A 23,493-nucleotide genomic window follows, 5' to 3' on the forward strand; every position below is an offset into this window, starting at 1 on the left:
CTACATCATTCAACATTTTAAATGTGTTTAAATATATATTTATATGGGGATGTAGATAGAGATAGAGATAGAGAGGAAAAAAAATAACAACTTGTGTTTCAACGAAAACAAAAAAAAAAAAATTCCTCCCCGTCGGGGAATCGAACCCCGGTCTTCCGCGTGACAGGCGGAGATACTGTCCACTATACTAACGAGGAGTCGAGAGAACAAAATGACAGATGCAAATAAGACACTACTACGATTGAAAAGTATATATGTATATCACATATCAGTGAGATGGACTTCCGGGATTACGAGTTTATTTCGAGAAGTGTTTCCAGTCAAAGTGTTGTTCAGTTCCTCATTTAGCCAAGTCAAAGTCCTGACCTTAATCCAATAGAAATGTTGTACCTGAAGCATTAGTTCATGTGAGGAAACCCACCAACAGCTCAGAACTGAAGAGGTTCTGTTCTGAAGAAGAAAAGTAGAAAAATATTAAAATATTAAAACTGGAACAAGTTAAAGTTTGAGTCAATTCGTCTAGATGAGCAGCAGGTGGAGACAAAGAGCTGTGTCTTTGCAGACACAAATGACACAACAAAACATTTTAACTTAACCACACCTCATCAAACCATAACATTATGACCACCTAACATTTGAGTCGTCCAGGCCATGAATTAAGTGACAAATGTGTTGGTTCACAGCAGGGGCGTCACTAGGTTTTAAGGACAGGGGAGGCTTCGCCCCCAGGAGCTGACAAAGACTGAGAATTTATTTATTGTTATTATTTCAGTCTGTTTTAAACACATTACAACAACAAACACAAGTTCCAACAGTAACTATTAATGACTGACCAACAAAGAGGCACGACTTTCACTCACAACACAATAATTAATTACTCTCAAAAGTCGCACAGTTTACATGTGACTGAAATGGTTTCAATTTCAAGGCCTGAAAAATATTACTTAATTACTTAGATTAAATTAAGATTAATGAGTGGAGTGGATAAAGAGGCACTGAAGGGGCTCAAGCTACCGGACACTATGAAGGAAACGGACAGATTCATGGACATATTTAAGTGATCATATATAATTATTGATTTAAACTCATATTTCTGGCCATTTCATGTTATATATAAAAATAAAATAGGCCCAATGACGCTAAAGCATATTTAGTTTAGCTTCTTTTAACTATCCAGACTCATAACACTAGTGCAGCCTAACACAAAAAGCTTCATGGGGCCTTTTGTTGAGGTCATGTTGATTCTAACGCATCTTTATTTTATGTGAAGTTATAAATTGTCTGGTTTGTCTGTAAATTAAATAAAAAACATAAAAGAAAAAGAGCACTTCTTTACTCAACTTGTAGTGAGGTTTTAAGTTTGAAGTCCACTAGAATCAACAGGAACAAGAGAGTGAATATTTTTATTGAACAGAAGATGATCAACAGGAACATTTTGAAGATGACGGATTCAAAGACCAACAGGTCTCCGATATATGAAGCACAATTATTCACTGAAATCAATGCTGTAAATGTTGTTTGTTTTCAACTGTATTTTAAACCTTTCACTTCTCCTTTGCACTTATGAAATATGAATGCATGGGATGAGTTTTTATTTTATATCTGGTTGGGTTATACATGTATATGTGTACATGTATGTGGGTGTTGAAATGTGTATTTTATTGAGGGACATCTTTGATACAGTATAATACTGTATATTGTAATCATGTTGTTGAAGCTAAATAAAGTTTCACAAATTTACACAATTAGAGAAAAACAGTTTGTGCAAAACCGATGAAGATTTAGACTCAGAGACTGATGATCCACAAGAGAAATTATTTAGTCACAGTAGCTTAGCTGCACATAGAAGAAATACTCTTAACAATCACTAGTAAAAAAAAAAGAAATATAAAATATATAAAATATAAGTTAAATCTAAAATAAAGTTGAAGATAGTACAAGCAATTCTGCCAAGCTAGTAAACTGGAAGAGCCACTGTTAGCTGGGAGGCTAGGAAACAAACCATCGTATAGAATAGGGCTGTCAAGATAACATATTATCACAATATCGACAAAAATGTAAATAATAACGGCAAAATCCAGAAAAGGCATATTTAACTTGATTTACATATGTTATGTTTTCTCTCTTTTGGGAAATGAAATACACTTAAAATAACAGTAGAACACAACAAAACATGTGAAAACAGTGGATCCCATTAATGCCCCCATTAATCATACAGACTTTAATCATACAACATACACTGTGGTGGAATCAACATTAGTAAAAAAAGAATCATTTTCCCAACTGATGTAACACGCTCCATCTACATCCTCTCACTAAGGCTGGGCGTATCGATCTAAATATCGATAGCATCGATACTATAGCTGGTATCGATATCAGATAGATACAGAAAAGGTGGATATGGACAGAGTTTGACACTCAAATCCAAGTATCACAGCAGGAACTGATGCCGTATCGGAAATGTATGGAATTCGGAAGAGAAGAAACTAAACAGGAATCAGACTCACTTCTGTGGTGGAAAATGAAAGAGCCAACATTTCTCTCTCTGAGCAGTTTTTATAGTTATTGTTATATTGTTGCTATTGTTTACATTGTTATATTTATATTTTTGTTACATTGTTCCTTTTTGTATTGTTTCTTTTTTTTTTGGGCTAATGACTTATTTTCCTAAGTTCTCCGTACCCGACTAAAACAGTTAATGTGATTGCTCCTTCATGTATACACTTAATCGGATTTTTAACTGGACAATGTGTGTGTTCATGCTCCACAACCGCTGTGCTGGCATGTGTGAAAAACAAAAACATCCAAGAAAGCGGTCACAGAAGAAGAAGAAAGTAAACAGCGTTGACTAGATAGCATCATCTATCTGCATCATAAGTAGCGCACACATTACAATAAAAAAAATAAAAATAAAAAAGCTGTACTATTATCCATCTGGTCATTTTATTTTCTATCTCTTATAATGTACTAACCACTGTGTCTCCCTCTCTCCCCTCCATCTTCTTGTGAGGGTCTCTGGTCTGGAGGCTGAATATCTGACCTGTGGAGTTCTAAGCTACATCTGCTGCCGTGGCCTCATCAACCAGCCCAGTCTTCATGGTCTGGAGTCTGTGTATCAGACCTGTGGAGCTCCATAAACTACATCTGTCCCAGTCTTCATGTCCTCCTCCAGGTGTCCACTCCTACCTAGATGAACTATTCACCAACCTGCCCATGATTCCTGTTATACTCACAAACTGTCACAGATCATCAGCTATGTGTTATATTACTAGACCCTACATGTTTCCTTCAGCTTGATGTTTGTATCTATGATAGAAGTTTGTTTATCTTGTTTCTCCTGTTCTTCTTTTCTCTATATCTTCTCTGTTTCTACCCGGCTGGTCTTAGATAGATCCTTCATGCTGTTTTAGAATATTTGTGGATTGTTCATTGTTCAGATGAAAAATGAGAAGAAGCTTCAGCTTTGTGTTTATTCTCTCGATCTTTCAGCCAATGATTCGGGTTGTACTCTGTAAACAAATCAAACCTCAAACCTTTAACTTCAGCTTCTGATCAATGTTACTGAACAATAAAACCTCAGTTGTATCATCTGATATTTGATCACTAAACTTGACTGAAGTTGATAACACTATCACTCTTGAAACTTTTCACAGGTTAAACTTTTCTGTTGTTGTAAATTCTATGAAGAGTTGCATGCTGGGAGCTCCAGGGACTACACTGCCCCCTGATGGTCCTCCAGTTTCATCACTGTTTGTTCCAGTTTCCACAGCAGCCGCTAATGAGCGTCAGTGTTTCTGAAACAATCATTAATGAGGTCCACTGTGAGCTGCTCCTGGACTAAACACTTATCAACAGTTTCTGATGGTAATTAGTCCTCAGAGACAGACTGAGATCAGTCAGAGGTGTTTATCAGAGGATCTACAGGGATGTTACTGTCAACACATGGCTACAAACTCGACAACAAAGTGAAAAAAAAAAAAAAACTCAACAACTTTTGCGGACAACATCCAAGATTCCAAAATAAAACTTTTACATTTCTGCTAGTGCCATCGTCTGAAGCCCCACAGATAGAAATGAGCCTGGAGTCTCATGGGGTCCAAGAGCAAAGTTTCCAGTGAACAAAGTATTCATAGTATTCATAATTCGTCCAAATAATTAAATTCAGGTGTTCCAGTCCCTTCCATGACCACGGGTTTATAAATCCAGGCCCTAGGCTGCAGACTGCTTCTACAAACATTAGTCAAACAATGGGGGCTCTCAGGAGCTCAGTGGGTTCAAGCGTGGTACTGTGATAGGACGCCACCTAAGCAACAAGTCCAGTCTCTACTAAATATTCCGCAGTCATCTGTCAGTGGTTTTAAAACAAAGTGGAAGTCATTGAAGTGTCAGGCCTCATCATAGTGAGGTCACAGAGAGTCTCCAGACTTCAGATTGTCTCCAGAACAGAACGTAGACAGAGCTTCATGAATGGGCTTCCATGGCCCAGCAGCTGCATCCCAGCTAAACATCACCAAGGTCCATGCAGAGCGTGGGATGCGGAGTGTGGGATGCAGTGGTGGAAAGCAGCTCCACTGGACTCTAGAGCAGTGGAGACGTTCTCTGGAGGGACATCTGGAAACCTGATGGACCAGTCTGGGTCTGGAGGTTCCCAGTAGAACCCTACTGGTTTGACTGCACTGGGCCAAGGGGGGAGCTTAGTGGAGGGGGGGTTTATGGTGGGGGCTGGTTGTTCAGGAGCTGGACTTGGCCCTTTAGTTCCAGTGAAAGGAACTCTGAATGCTTCAACATGCCATGAGATTTTGGACAATTCCATGCTCCCGAATTTGTGGGACCTTCTCAGAAGAGTTGAAGCCGTTAGAGCTGCAAAGGGTGGAGACGTCATATGAAACCATAGGGATTAAGAATGGGACGTCACTGAAGTTTACAATAATTTAATTAACCTCCTGGCCACTGGGACACCAGGGACCGGTCATAGAGTGGAGAAAAACTCTTTCCTCTAGGACCCTCGCAGACCAAAAGTGGCCCACCATCTTAATGAAAACAGCAAAAGCAACATGTAGCCAAACATAGCCAAACATGGTTAGTCGCAGTGCATTTTCCATGTGGATCCCAGGTTGTTCATGCTTCTTTGACTTTTCTTAAAAGTGCTTTAAATCAGTCATACCTGTTTTAATTCATGCTGGCTCAGGTCATGACATTTGAAAAAGGAGGCAGGGAAAGCAGAATAAAGCATTAGCCTCGCTACTAGCAGTTAGCCTAGCCTTGTTTGCTAAACCAGGTCCTGGAAAAAGACTGAGTGTACTGTCTCCCTCTGTTTTTGGACTGATGATCAACTGTGATGTTCGGCTCTCTGAGCTCTTTCGCACTGAGTTTCTATTCTCAAAAGATATTGTTTTAGGTGACTTCACTTTATTATTTAATTTGTCTTTCTCCATTTTGCATCTCTGTCTGATCGTCTACAAATCCCGCAGCTTGACCTGTCAAATCAGCCGCACTTAATGACAGACAGCTGTGACGTCCCATGGCAGGAGGGTGGTGGTGTGCAAATCAAGCTGCATTCAGCTCTGGGCGCAGGAGAGGTGCCCCAGCATAGTTCTATATCTTGTATTGAAGAGGAGTTAATGCACATCCAAAAAGGCATTGAATAAAGGCAGCTGGACTTGTAGAATTTCTTGAAGTTGTTTTGTCACTCATCCAAGTAGCTTCTTCAGTTCTGGTAGACTAGTGGAAAATTGAGGTTTAAATAGGAATAAACTCTGTGGGTACACCCACCAGAAACTTGCCTGACCAGAAACTGGGGTCACTATTTCGATAATGGCTGGTACTTACCTAATGTTGAATGGGGAGAACTGTGTGCCGAGGCTACTTACCCTATGGATAGAGCTTTAACAAGGCTATTGTCAGTGGGAGCCTGGAGGCTCAAGGTGTGAATGTTGTTGAAACTTCTTGGGGATAGAAGTCGAAACTGAACTGTAAATAGTCAATAGCTGCGCAACAAGAGAGTGAGACAGGTCCATTTCAGGTCCATTTCACCATCGACACTCTCACATCTGAGGCCGAACACTGCTTCTACAAACTAACATTGCAGATACCTGAGGACATCCTGGAGAAAGTCTCCAAATTTGTGGAAAAGGCCCAAATCACACAACACACAAAAGGTAAGGAACAACAGAAACGCAAATTCCTATGTTTGCAAACTAGACACAACAATAACACAAGTCTGAAGAACTGACATGGAGGAAGAAGGATGACCACACCACACAGCATCCAGGAGAAGTGGGTCCAGAACCTATCACACAGAGAACTCACTCAGCCAGAGAAAGAGATCCTGGCCAAAGGACTGAACTTCGCTGTAACACCAGAAAAGATTCCAGTGGTAGACCTCATCACTGCCACAGAATCTGCCATCAAGAACAACAAACTGACCAACGGAGAAGTTAAACTACTCAGCTTGGAATTAACATCTGCCCTCGCCAGTGCAAAAACACCACCTTCTAACATCCGCCCCCAGGAAAGGAAGGTGCTAGTGTCACTGCAGAAGGACCAGGACATCACAATCCTTCCAGCTGACAAAGAGAGATGCACAGTGGTGTTAAACACAGTGGACTACCACACAAAAATGGGCAACCTCCTCAATGACAAGGACACATATGAGACACTGAGACGTGACCCAGCCAACATCTACAAAACCAGAATAATAAACTATCTACAACAGCTGGAAAAGGAGAAGGCCATCGACAGACTCCTTTATTACCGTCTGTACCCAGGGGAAGCTACACCGGGTATTTATGGACTCCCCAAAATACACAAGGAGGGAGCCCCACTCAGACTCATTGTCAGCAGTATAAACTCAGTCACATACAACATCACCAAGCATTTGGCATCCATCCTGGCACCGTTAGTAGGCAACACCCCACACCACATCGAAAACTCCAGGGACTTTGTGAACAAAGTCAAGAACGTCACACTGGGCCCAGAAGACACCATCATGTCCTATGATGTGACCTCACTGTTCACCTGCATTCCCACCAGAGAAGCCACAGATGTAGTAAGGAAAAGACTACAAAAAGACGACACCTTGACCTCAAGAGCAAACCTCACTTGAGTGTCCAGGTTTCATTGAAAAAAAAAGAATTATGTTGTTAGATGCCGGCGACTTCTTAATTAAATGGTTAAGTTTATTTGTATAGCCCAAAGTTGCAAAACACGTTTTGCCTGATGACAAACTGGCAGCAGCGTACCTCCTGTTTGGAAGATATTCTCATTCTTTTGCCCGAACAACAACTTAAAATTGTTGGTTGGCCTTTCTTTTTCGCTTGTGCTGTCTTCAAATCACCATGAATTCTTCATACAAACATGGGGAGACACTGGAGGCGGGATGCACAGGTCTGAGGTGGGCAAAACCAAATCTCAGAGCGGGAGGGGGCGCAGACAAATGTCGTTATTTTTTACTGCTAAATTCAGAAAATCTACTGCATTGTCGTGTTTATAGTACTTAATATTCATTATCAATAATTATGATATCATATTGGATAGGTTTCTAAAAGTAGAATGGGAGGTAGAGCCTTCAGCTATCAGGCTCCTCTCCTGTGGAACCAGCTCCCAGTTTGGGTTCTGGAGGCAGACACAGTCTCCACGTTTAAGGTCAGGACTAAGACTTTCCTTTTTGACAAAGCTTATAGTTAGAGCTGGACTTAACCATCCCTTAGTTATGCTGCTATAGGCCTAGGCTGCAGGGGGACGATGCACTGAGGACATGTCCTCTCCTCTGTCTTCTCTGGCTCCTGTCCTCTAATATCTTATCATTTTATTTTCTATCTCTTATAATTTATTTTCTATTACTAACCACTGTGTCTCACTCTCTCTTGAATTGAATTTACTTCGTTACCCCAAAGAAGTAATATCGTTACAGTAATCCATTACTTTGTAACTCATTACCCCCAACACTGACTCTGATGTTAACAATTTTTGAGAACTGCAAAAAACTGAGGAATCCTGAGGCTGCTTTAGGCACCATAATCATATAAGGAAATAAACACACCAGTGATTATTGAGTAAATTATTTAATAATAAATTAATAAAATACAGTCTCCTCATATTCAAGCATTCGCTGCATTGATTCTAGTTCAGATTAGCTTCTTGTTTAGTTTGGTTTACAGCTCCAAGGCCTGAATCTTTTAAAAGGCACATTACTAACATCACTTATTCAGGTTAATTTCTACCAGTGGTTGAATGAATGAGTTCAACTCAAGCAGGGTTGGTTTGATGCACAGTGTGCTGTTGTGTATTTTCAGAGCATGGGGCTGTTTTGCCATTAGTCCAACATCATTAGTCCGACACAGTCCAAAGGTTCTTATGATCACATATACACAGTAATTTATAGCCCTGTTCTGACAACTATGATTACTAATATTTACAGCATGAACCACATGATGAATTTCACAAAACCAACTCATATTGAATCATTTCCTGAACTGACTCTAGTCTAGAATGTGTAATTATTAAAATTTACAACATACAAAGTGACATTCTCACTATTTATTGCCCTACATCGACAGCCTTTTCATCTAGAGAATCACACAAGTGTGTCAGTGTTTGTGATGGACTCGTGTTTTAAAGAGCTTCAGGATGCCGGCACGCAAGTCTTTACTGACCAGTCCATAGATAATGGGGTTGAGGGCCGGTGGAACGATGATAAACAGAATGCTGGAGAACTTCTTGATGTTCTGCGATGCTGAGGGGAACCTGTGGCTCACGATTATAGCCATGGCAGCTATTTCATACAGCACATACACAACAAGGTGAGATACACAGGTCTGGAAGGCCTTGCTCCGAACGCTGCTATCGGTTCGCCCTTGTCTGAGAGAAGCACTCAGGATTCGGATGTAGGAAAAGGCTATGATGAGGAACATCCCTGTGCTCAGACACCAGGTCATACACAGACCTAGAATACATAGAAAAAGATCAGCCTTTTAGTCCAGCAGCACCTGTTTGATAAAAGATGTAGTTTATCCAACACACCAACAAGTGCACATAAATGGTAAGCTTTTCTAGACTTAAATATGATGAAGACATCACTTTAAATGATCTCAACAACAGATCAGAAACAAAAGGATTCAGTCATCTGAACTGGCTTAACATCTGCAGGATGCACTAACCATAGATATTATTGATGGGTGTGGGTCTGCAGGCCAGGTTCAGAATCACTCGGTTGCTGCAGTAGACATGTTGGATGGTTTGGCCGCACAGTGCAACATTTGTATGGAAGCTGAAGAGGACGACAATGAGAATCAGAGCCACGAGCCAGGCCAGGGCACAGCAGGAGTGCAGCCGAGCTGAGGTCATGATGGCATGATACCTGAGTGGTTCACAGACGGCGATGTACCTGCATGGAAGTGAAAGAGATCTCAAGCTACAGATATATATGTGTATATATATATATCTATACTGACAGTATCTTAGTTAGAAAGTTTCCTTTCATTAACAACAGTTCAAATCTGAGTAAGCGGTGCCAAAATCAGTGATTCTTTAATCAGTGACGACTTCTCCTGCAGACACCTTTCTTTTTTCTTTCTTTACCTGTCGTAGGACAGACGGCGATGTACCTGCATGGAAGTGAAAGAGATCTCAAGCTACAGATGTGTGTTTTAATAAGAAGCATTAGTTGATCACTGGAACCAAAATTACCCAATACTCAAAGTTTATTATGTATTTTCATAGAACCAATCAAGTTTTAATTTCGTCTGTGCCTGTACTAAAAGAAATTGCCGTTAAAGACCCAAGAGTGATTCTTAATGCAATATTTCACGAATGCATGAGATGTTTCTTTCTTTACCTGTCGTAGGCCATCGCGGCCAGTATCGTCTGCACGGCGACACCATATGTATGCACAGAGAAGGCCTGGGCGATGGCCGGGCCGTAGCCGATCCTCTTCTGCCCCGTTAGGAAGTGCATCATGAGGCGAGGCAGCACCGCCGTGGCCCCCAGGAGATCACAGACCACCAGGTGGCAGACCATCACAAACATGGGTCTGTGCAGGCTCTTGTCCATGATGATGACGAGCAGAACAATGCCATTCCCCAAAAGAACCACGACGTAGGTGAACAGAGCCAGGAAGAACAGGAAAGGTCCTTGGCCGGGTGGGATGTAGAAGCCCTCCAGCTCGAACACGATGGGCTGTCTGAGAGGAGACACCACAGATACGTTCTCCATCCAAAGCTGTACAGTTCTGTAAAAGACAAGTATACGAAAGACTTCCAGACAGGAAACTTGTCAGTCGTCAGGGAGAGAGATATTTAAAGATTTCAAACTACACGTCGTACGGTCAACTCCGTTTGAGAGAATTAAAGGCAAAGGCTGAAGTCTGTTCTCCTTGTCATGTTGATGCTCCTCTGACTCGTGGATTAAAATGTGTTGAGTTTTTAATGACTTTACTTCCCATCCCACAAGTTTACCACAGTGACATCAACCCCTCCCTGAATTGGTCCCTCAAGATGGCACCAACATCAAACCAGACGTTACATGCAAGGAACTGACTGATGTATCATGCAAAGAATTGCAAACTGTGTCTGATTGGGTAGAAGAAATCAAATTAGTTTTGAGCATCACTAAGACTAAGTGCATGGTTATTGGCACCAGGAAAAAGATTGCCAGAGTCTATGGGTGGTATTTCAATAGAGCAAGTAATGAAAATTAAATAATAAGACACTGCTCTGTGTCCACAAAGAACATTTGGGACAATGTTTAGTAGACAGATGAGACCAGAGTAGAATAGTTTGGTTTAAATGTTTGGGCATCGTCATGTTTTGTGATGAACCAACACTGCACTCCAGCATCAGGACCTCATCCCTCCATGAAACATGGGGGCGCTAATGTCCTGGTTTGGGCCTGTTCTGCTGCATCTGCTCATCATTGATGGACCAATGAACTGTGAATTCTACCAGTGAACTCTAAAAGAAAATGTCAGGACATGAGTAAATGAGCTGAATGTGAAGAGAAACTGGGTCATGGAGGAAGACAAGGAGCCCAAGAACACCAGTGGTTCTCCAGAAGAACCAGATGAATGCTTAGGAACAAGTCAAAGTCCTGACCTTCATCCAGTAGAAATGTTGTAGCATCAGTTGATGAGAGGAAACCACCAACATCTCACAACTCAACTGGTTCTGTTCTGAATGGGATCAGATTAGACCCTGATCAGCTGTTACCAGGAACATTTAGCTCACAAGGAGCTCACAGCGCACACTGGAAATAAAATACTCTAATATTTCTGTTTTATATGTTTGATTGGGTTTTCTTTAGTTTCTACTTTCAGAACATGTGTCAATAAGTGATTTTTATGAAGACGTAGAAAATTCGAAAGGCACACAAAAAAAACCTAAAAAAAGAAAAACAAATGTCTAGTTTAATGTTTCTGCCATCTTGAGGGACCAAAGCTGGCATTCAGGGAGGGGTTGATGTCACTGTGGTAAACCTGTGGGAAGGGAAGTAAAGTCATTAAAAACTCAACACATTTTAATCCACGAGTCAGAGGAGCATCAACATGACAAGGAGAACAGACTTCAGCCTTTGCCTTTAATTCTCTCAAACGGAGTTGACCGTACGATGTGTGGTTTGAAATCTTTAAATATCTCTCTGCCTGACGACTGACAAGTTTCCTGTCTGGAAGTCTTTCGTGTACTTGTCTTTTACAGAACTGTACAGCTTTGGATGGAGAACGTATCTGTGGTGTCTCCTCTCAGACAGCCCATCGTGTTCGAGCTGGAGGGCTTCTACATCCCACCAGGCCAAGGACCTTTCCTGTTCTTCCTGGCTCTGTTCACCTACGTCGTGGTTCTGTTGGGGAATGGCATTGTTATGCTTGTCATCATTATGAATAAGAGCCTGCACAGACCCATGTTTGTGATGGTCTGCCACCTGGTGGTCTGTGATCTCCTGGGGGCCACGGCGGTGCTGCCTCGCCTCATGATGCACTTCCTAACGGGGCAGAAGAGGATCGGCTACGGCCCGGCCATCGCCCAGGCCTTCTCTGTGCACACGTATGGTGCAGCTGTGCAGACAATCCTGGCCGCGATGGCCTACGACAGGTAAAGAAAGAAAAAAGAAAGGTGTCTGCAGGAGAAGTCGTCACTGATTAAAGAATCACTGATTTTGGCACCGCTTACTCAGATTTGAACTGTTGTTAATGAAAGGAAACTTTCTAACTAAGATACTGTCAGTATAGATATATATATATACACATATATATCTGTAGCTTGAGATCTCTTTCACTTCCATGCAGGTACATCGCTGTCTGTGAACCACTCAGGTATCACGCCATCATGACCTCAGCTCGGCTGCACTCCTGCTGTGCCCTGGCCTGGCTCGTGGCTCTGATTCTCATTGTCGTCCTCTTCAGCTTCCATACAAATGTTGCACTGTGCGGCCAAACCATCCAACAGTCTACTGCAGCAACCGAGTGATTTTGAACCTGGCCTGCAGACCCACACCCATCAATAATATCTATGGTTAGTGCATCCTGCAGATGTTAAGCCAGTTCAGATGACTGAATCCTTTTGTTTCTGATCTGTTGTTGGGATCATTTAAAGTGATGTCTTCATCATATTTAAGTCTAGAAAAGCTTACCATTTATGTGCACTTGTTGGTGTGTTGGATAAACTACATCTTTTATCAAACAGGTGCTGCTGGACTAAAAGGCTGATCTTTTTCTATGTATTCTAGGTCTGTGTATGACCTGGTGTCTGAGCACAGGGATGTTCCTCATCATAGCCTTTTCCTACATCCGAATCCTGAGTGCTTCTCTCAGACAAGGGCGAACCGATAGCAGCGTCTGGAGCAAGGCCTTCCAGACCTGTGCATCTCACCTTGTTGTGTATGTGCTGTATGAAATAGCTGCCATGGCTATAATCGTGGGCCACAGGATCCCCTCAGCATCGCAGAACATCAAGAAGTTCTTCAGCATTCTGGCCATCATCATTCCACCGGCCCTCAACCCCATTATCTATGGACTGGTCAGTAAAGACTTGCGTGCCGGCATCCTGAAGCTCTTTAAAACACGAGTCCATCACAAACACTGACACACTTGTATGATTCTCTAGATGAAAAGGCTGTTGATGTAGGGCAATAAATAGTGAGAATGTCACTTTAGATGTTGTAAATGTTAATACAAATTCTAAACTAGAATCAGTTCAGGAAATGATTCAATATGAGCTGGTTGTGTGTGATTCACCATGTGGTTCATTACTGATGTATAAAGGTTCACCTGGAGTTGTGTCAAAAAGTGTTTGCCCCAATTTCTTATTTTCTTCGCATGTTTGTCACACTTAAATGTCTCAGATCATTAGATAAGATAGTACTTTATAAATCCGCATTGGGGAAATGCAAAAGATCATCATACAAACTTAAATATAAGACAAATATAACACAAGTAAACACGAAATACTGTTTTTAAATGAAGATTTTTTATATTTAAGAGAAAAAGAAAATCCAAACTCAGAAGGTCCTGTGTGAAAAAGTGTTGTCCTCCTCCTTTAAAACATAACTGTGATGTAGTGTCTGGTCAGGAAAAGGTTATGAAGCCATTTCTAAAGCTCTGGGAATCCAATAATGAAGCACTTTCAATCACAGTGCTGTACAGGCAATTAAAACAGAATAAAACAACAGAGACAACAGAACTCAAACAATTTAAATCATTCAAAACACGTCAAGACTTATATGAAGCAATAAACAAGTGGGTCTTTAACTTTGCTTTGAATCCCTCAACAGAACATACCTACCTAATGTCTTGAGCAAGACGGTTACATAACATTAGTGCACAGAAGGAAAAGCACACCAACTAACTGTCTTTATTTCTGACCTGAGGAACATTTAACAGACCATTTCCCTGGGATTGAAGTGTGCAAGAAGGTGCATAAAGGGCCATAAGTTCATTCTAATAAGATGAATGCAACACCATTTACAATTGTAAAGGTTAGCAGTAGCACATTACAATCACCCCTAACCTGACAAGGTTGCACCTTACAGGCCTCAAAAACTTTTCTTTGGCAATCCTGACAAATTACCTTTCAAACACTGCAAAATGTAAAACCTGGTGGTGGCAGTGTGATGGTCTGGGGCTGTTCTGCTGCTTCAGGACCAGGACGACTTGATGTGATAAACGGAACCATGAAGTCTGCTGTCTACCAAAAAATCCAAAAAATGCCCGTTCCTCTGTTGGTGACCTCAAGCTGAAAAGAACTTGGGTTCTGCAGCAGGACAATGATCCAGAACAAACCTGCAAGTCCACCTGTGAATGGATGGAGACAAACTAAATGAAGACTTTGGAGATGATCTGAAACATTTAATTTTGACAAACATGTAAAAAAATAAGAAATCAGTAAGGAGGCAACACTTTTTCACACCGCTGTATGTACGTAATAATCACCGGTGTCTTTATTTCCCTTAATCCACAGAGATTACAGTGGGTATGGAAGGTTCCAGGGTTGGAGTTATAATCTGATTTTAGTGCAGGTCTCTAAAATAACTAACCTCAACTAACCTCTGAGACCCTTTACTGTTGTTACCTTCTGCCAGCCACACACACAAACCTGCTGCTTCTTCCCATCTCCATCTGAACCACTAGCTTCCACCAACAAGTTTCACCTACTCATTGCCATGTCCATTCCAGAGTCAAAAACCATGTTAGTCAATGATGAGGCATCTTCTGCCCCTGCTCTCTCCAACGCTAGGGGTATTTTATCATTATTAAAATCTGTAGCTACTGTACATAGGGTGTAGTCAATGGCTTGGCCTTGGCTACTGCTACAAGATGAATGTTTACGAACAGCCAAGTCAAAGTCCTGAATTTTATCCAACAGAAATGTAGCATCAGTTCATGAGAGGAAACCATCAACATCTCAGAACTGAAGTGGTTCTGTTCTGAAGAATGGGATCAGATTCCTCCAAGCTGCGGTAGATACGGATCAGCTGTTACCAAAAACATTTAGTTACAAGGAGCTCACAGACTCACACTGGAAATAAGACTTCACTCAGATGGAAGATTGACTCGATTTACTTTTTAAGCAGAAACATGGGTATAATATTTCTGTTTCATGTGTTTGATTGGGTTTTCTTTACAAATGTCTGGTTTGATGTTGGTGCCGTCTTGAGGGACCAAAGCTGGCATTCAGGGAGGGGTTGATGTCACTGTGGTAAACTTGTGGGAAGGGAAGTAAAGTCATTAAAAACTCAACACATTTTAATCCATGAGTCAGAGGAGCATCAACACGACGAGGGGAACAGACGCCAGCCTTTACCTTTAATTCTCTCAAACGGAGTTGACCGTACGATGCGTGGTTTGAAATCTTTAAATATCTCTCTGTCTGACGACTGACAAGTTTCCTGTCTGGAAGTCTTTCGTGTACTTGTCTTTTACAGAACTGTACAGCTTTGGATGGAGAACATATCTGTGCTGTCTCCTCTCAGACAGCCCATCGTGTTCGAGCTGGAGGGCTTCTACATCCCACCCGGCCAAGGACCTTTCCTGTTCTTCCTGGCTCTGTTCACCTACGTCGTGGTTCTGTTGGGGAATGGCATTGTTATGCTTGTCATCATCATGGACAAGAGCCTGCACAGACCCATGTTTGTGATGGTCTGCCACCTGGTGGTCTGTGATCTCCTGGGGGCCACAGCAGTGCTGCCTCGCCTCATGATGCACTTCCTAACGGGGCAGAAGAGGATCGGCTACGGCCCGGCCATCGCCCAGGCCTTCTCTGTGCACACGTATGGTGCAGCTGTGCAGACAATCCTGGCCGCGATGGCCTACGACAGGTAAAGAAAGAAGAAAGAAAGGTGTCTGCAGGAGAAGTCGCCACTGATTAAAGAATCACTGATTTTGGCACCGCTTACTCAGATTTGAACTGTTGTTAATGAAAGGAAACTTTCTAACTAAGATACTGTCAGTATAGATATATATATATATATATATATACACATATATCTGTAGCTTGAGATCTCTTTCACTTCCATGCAGGTACATCGCCGTCTGTGAACCACTCAGGTATCATGCCATCATGACCTCAGCTCGGCTGCACTCCTGCTGTGCCCTGGCCTGGCTCGTGGCTCTGATTCTCATTGTCGTCCTCTTCAGCTTCCATACAAATGTTGCACTGTGCGGCCAAACCATCCAACACGTCTACTGCAGCAACCGAGTGATTTTGAACCTGGCCTGCAGGCCCACACCCATCAATAATATCTATGGTTAGTGCATCCTGCAGATATTAAGCCAGTTCAGATGACTGAATCCTTTTGTTTCTGATCTGTTGTTGGGATCATTTAAAGTGATGTCTTCATCATATTTAAGTCTAGAAAAGCTTATCATTTATGTGCACTTGTTGGTGTGTTGGATAAACTACATCTTTTATGCAAACAGGTGCTGCTGGACTAAAAGGCTGATCTTTTTCTATGTATTCTAGGTCTGTGTATGACCTGGTGTCTGAGCACAGGGATGTTCCTCATCATCGCCTTTTCCTACATCCGAATCCTGAGTGCTTCTCTCAGACAAGGGCGAACCGATAGCAGCATCCGGAGCAAGGCCCTTCAGACCTGTGCATCTCACCTTGTTGTGTATGTGCTGTATGAAATAGCTTCTCTCACCATAATCGTGAGCCACAGGTTCCCCTCAGCATCGCAGAACATCAAGAAGTTCTTCAGCATTCTCCTCATCATCATTCCACCGGCCCTCAACCCCATTATCTATGGACTGGTCAGTAAAGACTTGCGTGCCGGCATCCTGAAGCTCTTTAAAACACGAGTCCATCACAAACACTGACACACTTGTATGATTCTCTAGATGAAAAGGCTGTTGATGTAGGGCAATAAATAGTGAGAATGTCACTTTAGATGTTGTAAATGTTAATACACATTCTAAACTAGAATCAGTTCAGGAAATGATTCAATATGAGCTGGTTGTGTGTGATTCACCATGTGGTTCATTACTGATGTGATCATGATGTATAAAGGTTCACCTGGAGTTGTGTCAAAAAGCGTTGGCCCCCTTCCTGATTTCTTATTTTCTTCTATGTTCGTCACACTTAAATGTTTCAGATCATCAAACAAACTTAAATGTAAGACTAGTAAACACGAAATACAGTTTTTAAATGAATAATATAATTAATATTTAAATTTTCATATTAAAGCGAAAAAGAAAATCCAAACCTAGATGGTCCTGTGTGAAAAAGTGTGGTCCTCCTCCTTTAAAACATAACTGTGGTTTATCACAACTGGATTCAGTTTCTGGTGTGGAAAAGGTTAAAGCCATTTCTAAAGCTCTGGGAATCCAGAGAACCAGAGTTAGGACCATTATCCACAAATAGTGAAAACATGGAACAGTGGTGAATCCAAAGAACTGCAGGCCTCATTCACTTCAGTTTATGACAGTCATTTTATTTTATGAAGCACTTTCAATCACAGTGCTGTACAGGCAATAAAAACAGAATAAAACAACAGAGACAACAGAACTCAAACAATTTAAATCATTTAAAACATGTCAAGACTTATATGAAGCAATAAACAAGTGGGTCTTTAACTTTGCTTTGAATCCCTCAACAGAACATACCTACCTAATGTCTTGAGCAAGACGGTTCCATAACATTAGTGCACAGAAGGAAAAAGCACACCTACTAACTGTCTTTATTTCTGACCTGAGGAACATTTAACAGACCATTTCCCTGGGATTGAAGTGCACAAGAAGGTGCACATTACAATCACCCCTACCCTGACAAGGTTGCACCATTTACAGGCCTCAAAAACTTTTCTTTGGCAATCCTGACAAATAACCTTTCAAACACTGCAGTAATCGAGCTGAGAAGTCACAAAAGCATGAATAGGGATCTCACCATCCTTCGACGACAGAAACAATCAGATCTTCGCCTTTTTTTCTAAGATGAAAAAAGTTACACCATTGTCACCCCGTTGATGTGCAAATCAAATGGTCTGATCAAATATAATGTCAAAGTTTTTTTTCACTCTGTCTCTGCTGTGGATAGCACAGTCTTCCAGAGACAAAGCAAAATAATCAAACATTTGATGCAGTTTGTGGGGTCTATCAATTCAAGTTTGGACATGTCAAATCCATTTTGATTAAACAAAATGCCTGAAATATCTGTCTGACAAGTAGGACACAACAGCACCTGGCCAGAGAGGTGGGGGAAAATGTTCAAGTCTGTCAAGTAAAATGCTGTGGTCTAGTGTATTGAGGGCCGAACTGAGGTCCAACAACAATGAAACTGAAGCTGGATCAGAATCCACATTTAACAATAAACAGTCAACCCCCCTTGTCAGTGCTGCCTCTGTGGGATGATTTCAGCACAACACAGATTGAAGGGATTGAATGGCCTAATGGCAGTGTTCCAAGACCAAAACCACTGCCGAGCACCAAGAGCAGAAAGGATCATGTCAGTTTGGCAGAAAACATCTTGATGTTTCCCAAGACTTTTAAGAAAATACTCACTGATGAGATAAAATCTGAACTTTTTTGAAGGTGTGTGTCTTATTAGTAAAAGTAACAGTGCATTTGATACAAAGACCATCATCGCAGTTAAACCTGGTGGTGGTAGTGTGATGGTCTGGGGCTGTTCTGCTGCTTCAGGACCAAGACGACTTGATGTGATTAACGGAACCATGAAGTCTGCTGTCTACCAAAAAATCCTGAAGGAGAATGCCCGTCCCTCTGTTGGTGACCTCAAGCTGAAAAGAACTTGAGTTCTGCAGCAGGACAATGATCCAGAACACACCAGCAAGTCCACCTGTGAATGGATGGAGACAAACTAAATGAAGACTTTGGAGATGATCTGAAACATTTAATTTTGACAAACATAAAAAAATAAGAAATCAGTAAGAAGGCAACACTTTTTCACACCGCTGTATGTACACAATAATCACCGGTGTCTTTATTTCCCTTAATTACAGAAATTACAGTGGGTATGGAGGGTTCCAGGGTTGGAGTTATAATCTGAGTTTAGTGCAGGTCTCTAAAATAACTAACCTTAAAGCAGAGATTAATAAATAAAACATGTTCTGCCCAAGTCACGACGCACACACAATAAATAGCTGTTTGTGGTTCTGACCAGTGGTAGGTAGAGATCCATTAGAGCGATATTTACCACTAGGAGATCCCATGACAGTGGGATAAAGTCTTAAAGACCCCACCCCCAATGTAAAAGTTGCTTCTATAAAGAGGAAGAGGTCTGACAACTAAAGGACAGAGCTGTGGCTACTGTATTTCTCTTTACAATAATGCATTGCTAGGCATGATGATGCTAGTATGTGTGTAAATATTTAATGTTTGCTTATAGATTTGATAGAGAGGATTGTGCTTGTTGATGGAAAACTACACCTACAACAGCATGACTCTCCAGTTGGAAGGTCTGAAGGTCACCAAGGACTCTGTGTACCCTGTCTTTTTCTCTCTCTTGGCGTCCTACATTGTGATCATGGTCTTGAATGTCGGTATCTTAGTTCTGATTTTCATCGACAAGAATCTCCACCAGCCCATGTACCTACTGTTCTGTAACCTGCCTGTCAGTGACATTATTGGAGGCACTCATGTTTTGCCTCGGCTGATTTCAGATATCCTGCTGCCTCCATCTGAGCGTCTCATCAGTTATTATGAGTGTGTGGTCCAAGCTTTCACCACACAGTTTTTTGGCACCACGTCCCACACCATCCTCATGATCATGGCTTTTGACCGATATGTGGCCATCTGCAATCCTCTGCGCTACGGAGCCATAATGACCAACAAGATGGTGGTGAGGCTGACGGTGTCTGCCTGGGGAGTGGCCGCTGTTTTTGTTGGGATTCTGCTCGGTCTGACCATCCGATTGAACACATGCAGGACTCTGATCACGAATCCGTTCTGTGACAACGCCTCTCTGTTCAAACTCTCCTGTGAGAGCGTGGTCATCAACAACATCTATGGCATCACTTACACCGTGGTTCTATTAGCTTCTTCCCTCAGCACCCTGTTTATCACCTACACTAAGATCACACTTGTCTGTCTGACCTCTAAGAACAAGTCTCTGAACAGTAAAGCCTTGAAGACCTGCAGCACTCATCTCATTGTGTATCTGATAATGATCATAAGTGGAGCAATCACAATCACTCTGCACCGCTTCCCTCAGTACACAGACTACAGGAAAATCTCCACCATTATGTTTGTTATCATCCCCGGCAGCCTCAACCCCATCATCTATGGAGTTCAGTCCAAAGAGATGAAAAAGTTCTTAAGTCAAATATTTGTTTCCAAAAAATGTTTCTCAGCTGTTAAAAAATAAATGCTTATTTTCTTGTGGTTCAGGCAAAGGAGACTTTTGGATTTAAACGTTAAAACCATAAAAAAGTTGATCCTTACACTGCTTATTTTCTATGCTATGTTTACATGAATTACTTTGTTTCTGCACAGGTGGAGGCTGGTTTGAGCTCTTTTTAGGCTGTTGCAGCTCTCTAGAAATTAATCCATGCATCAGTCGTTTAGTTGCTGTTAAACTGCACATTGCACTTTTAGCAGAAACAAGTTCTTCTGGTTGTTTCATAACATTTTCTGGCATAAATGTCCATTTATTTACTTGAAATTGGATAAATAAGTCTATGCAGAACCGGATTCCACTAAAAACAAAAATTGTTGTTGTAATTGTTGTAATCGTTCGACAGACTTTCCCATGAAGCAAGTCAAAACCTTCAAACATACCCACACAAAAAACAAAGACAATATTATAAACATTGTACATGTATTGAAAATGCAAATTCAACAGAGGAAAAGAAGCAAACAGAAACACTTAGAAACCCACTGTGCATCGCTTACCCCAACGGTGCTAAAATATATGTTTTAGTTTAATAACATGTTTAAGTGTAAATAGAGTGATCGGTTTATGATCATGTATAGTAGACAATGTAACCAGTAAATATTTGTATTAACCATGATTTAACAATGTACTGTCCTGAACTAATAACTGTCTAAACTGATAACAGCTTTTTAAATTTTTGCATTTTACCTTTTTATTCCATTTTTCACACAAAGAAACAATGGATGTTGGACGGCTGGCTTCAGTCAGATATTGTAAAGATTATTGTGAACTTATCTGGTGATGTTCACTAGGTTTTCTACATTTATGCATAAAATTTAGTCAAAATGAGTGGAGAAATCCTGAAAGTAGATGAAGAGAACCCAATCAAACACATGGGACAGAAATATTATACTGGTGTATTAGTTTATTCGGGAAATGAGACAAAGAGGGGTTCACATCTAGATTAAATCAGAGTCCATGTGTTCAGAAGTGTTTCCATGGTTCAGTTCCTGGTTTAGTTTCTATAAATCAGGGATTTGTCTCATGTTTGTGTTGAAGTGTGTGATGACAACAGACAAAGGAGCTTTGTGAGGAGCTCAGAAAAAGAGTTGTTGTTGCTCATCGGGCTGGAAAAGGTTCCACAACCATCTGTAAAGAGTCTGGAAGCCACAAATAATCCACAGAGAGTCAGACAGATTGAAGACGACTGTTCCCCTCCACAGGAGTGGTCCACCAACAAACATCACTCCATCATAGTGGGAGAGGAACCAGAGGAACCCAGGGGAACTTCTAAGCAGCTAAAGGCCTCTCTCACATTGCCTGATGTTTATGTTGATGAATCCACTCAACAACCATGGTGTGAGTGGCCATTTTGTTTTCAACTAATTCAACTCCACGGCACTTAAATGACCCGTATGCCTACTGCAACCTTAATTTCACCGCAGAGAAATTAAGTGCTCATTCAAATTAACAGCATTTGATAAATAGAGTTCAGCTCTTATCAACAGTATACAACATAGTAAAAAGACAAAAACACAATAAACCATCAGCTACAATGTTTTGTGGCAAAGGCTCCTCCATCTTGCCGTACTATGTTGCATGGCATGAGAGAGTTGGTTGACTTGGCAATGTCAATAGCTTCCTACAGCGATGCTGAAAGATGGATAGAAAAAGACATATCATCATCTTCTTTCCTCCATTTACGACATGTGCAGGACATTGCACTATTGCAACTGAGTGCTAACTGTTCATCCAGGAAATCCCCACATTCCTGACTTTTTTTAATCTCCCCAGAATCACGATCAGACCACAGCAAACACACTGGAATGGTCCATATTAGCTATACCGTTTCACCGGATATACAGTATTCGTGAATTCATGCAACGAATATATCATGCAACAAGTTTTATTAAATACTAAAATAAACTACTGTGACCTTAGTCTTTACATAATTGTTCTAAACAGCCATTCTGCTTAAACTTCCGTAGAAGTGCCTCTATTTGGCGAACTGAAAGGATGACAGCTGTACAACCTAATATATTCATGTGACTAGTAGAGTGTTTTTCTTATTTTGAGTGTATGTAAATAGTCACTGGGAATTTGTACTATCGATGATTTCCAAACTAAATTTGTCTGTACCTTTATATTTCCGATGTAAAATTTCTCTGATCGGGTCATCCACCAGGTGACCAATCATGTGATCCCTCAGACAGATTTTAAAGAGATGACTTCTTGTATGCTTCTCTCTCTTCTTTCTTCCTGATGTTTCATTTTTGGAACTTTTTGATGTTTGACTTTAGAAATGGTGTTTTTCTAATATAGTTTGCAGTACAAGGACCAACACATGTACGTTTCATTTCTCCTTGAAACCCCGTCCTAATAATCTGGTTGGCTCAGCAGATCTTTGCTGAAGCAAAATAGTTCTCAACATAGAGAGACTGGAGAACACTTTTGTGACTGGGGGAAGTTATTCTGACAACCATGAACCACCATGAACCTGTAGTATATTATCCTCTTGTTTTTCTCTTCTGTCCCTTTCCTGTTTTTGGGGTTTGCGAAGTGTGTACAAAATTTAAAGGTCAAGAGGTCATTTACCAGAGGCTAGCTCGTAAAACTAACCAGGCGTAAGGAGATAAGTTTTGTTTGTGAATGGTGGTTCTTGGGGATAAGAACCATATATAAGGTGACTGTTGGAGCTGAAAGAGAGAGGATTCAACGATATGTTGGAAGCTCTCTCAGATTCGTCAAGAGTTTTTGACATTGTTCTTTCTTGTAATAAACCTTTTTAAATGCAAGAGAAGACTTGTCAGCGGTGATCACTTCTTTCTTCAGCACATCAATATACACAAAAACCTGTGAAGGCACATCAAAAACATCCTACAATCGTTTCTAGAGAAGATTTCACATGTATGTCTTTTCCTGGTGTCCTCCAGAATCTGAGGATGACAACATCAGCTCCAAACATAACTTCAGCTTGATTCTGAACATGTGAAAAAAAAATCTTTGCAGCTTGTAAAGATTTGCTGTGAAACTTCACCCTAACATTACACATGACGACAGATTCCTCCTGAGACTAATCCAGGGTCCATAAAGCTTTACGACTAATGATAAATGACTCATAAGCAAGACACAACTAAAGGAGGTATTATCAAACTGTTTCTTAACAGCTTTATTAACT

At 41.1% G+C, this 23,493-nt stretch overlaps 3 protein-coding genes, 1 non-coding gene and 2 pseudogenes across 4 annotated transcripts; 4 read left to right on the forward strand and 2 right to left on the reverse strand.

Annotated features, from left to right (window-relative positions):
• Positions 1–125: 125 nt before the first annotated feature.
• On the reverse strand, positions 126–197 carry trnad-guc. The gene has a single exon. It is a non-coding gene; the product is annotated as a tRNA-Asp (tRNA).
• Positions 198–5,814: 5,617 nt separating this feature from the next.
• On the forward strand, positions 5,815–7,105 carry LOC125021639 (annotated as a pseudogene).
• A 1,483-nt stretch (positions 7,106–8,588) lies between these two features.
• Positions 8,589–10,233, reverse strand: LOC125021570 (olfactory receptor 2K2-like). Its single transcript, XM_047607684.1, has 3 exons — positions 9,836–10,233; positions 9,159–9,385; positions 8,589–8,944 (listed from the first exon to the last, which is right to left on the reverse strand). The coding sequence occupies exons 1-3, from the start codon at positions 10,210–10,212 to the stop codon at positions 8,589–8,591; spliced, it is 960 nt and encodes a 319-aa protein (XP_047463640.1). The 5' UTR covers positions 10,213–10,233.
• A 1,452-nt stretch (positions 10,234–11,685) lies between these two features.
• LOC125021567 lies at positions 11,686–13,116 on the forward strand (annotated as a pseudogene).
• Positions 13,117–15,335: 2,219 nt separating this feature from the next.
• LOC125021512 (olfactory receptor 2K2-like) lies at positions 15,336–16,956 on the forward strand. Its single transcript, XM_047607620.1, has 3 exons — positions 15,336–15,804; positions 16,007–16,233; positions 16,449–16,956. The coding sequence occupies exons 1-3, from the start codon at positions 15,428–15,430 to the stop codon at positions 16,802–16,804; spliced, it is 960 nt and encodes a 319-aa protein (XP_047463576.1). The 5' UTR covers positions 15,336–15,427; the 3' UTR covers positions 16,805–16,956.
• Positions 16,957–19,355: 2,399 nt separating this feature from the next.
• Positions 19,356–20,306, forward strand: LOC125021642 (olfactory receptor 146-like). The gene has a single exon (XM_047607765.1). It carries the CDS (start codon positions 19,356–19,358, stop codon positions 20,304–20,306), a length of 951 nt encoding a protein of 316 aa, XP_047463721.1.
• Positions 20,307–23,493: the final 3,187 nt, after the last annotated feature.

Source organism: Mugil cephalus, chromosome 15, assembly GCF_022458985.1.
Source record: "Mugil cephalus isolate CIBA_MC_2020 chromosome 15, CIBA_Mcephalus_1.1, whole genome shotgun sequence".
In the NCBI taxonomy this organism is placed as follows: domain Eukaryota; kingdom Metazoa; phylum Chordata; class Actinopteri; order Mugiliformes; family Mugilidae; genus Mugil; species Mugil cephalus.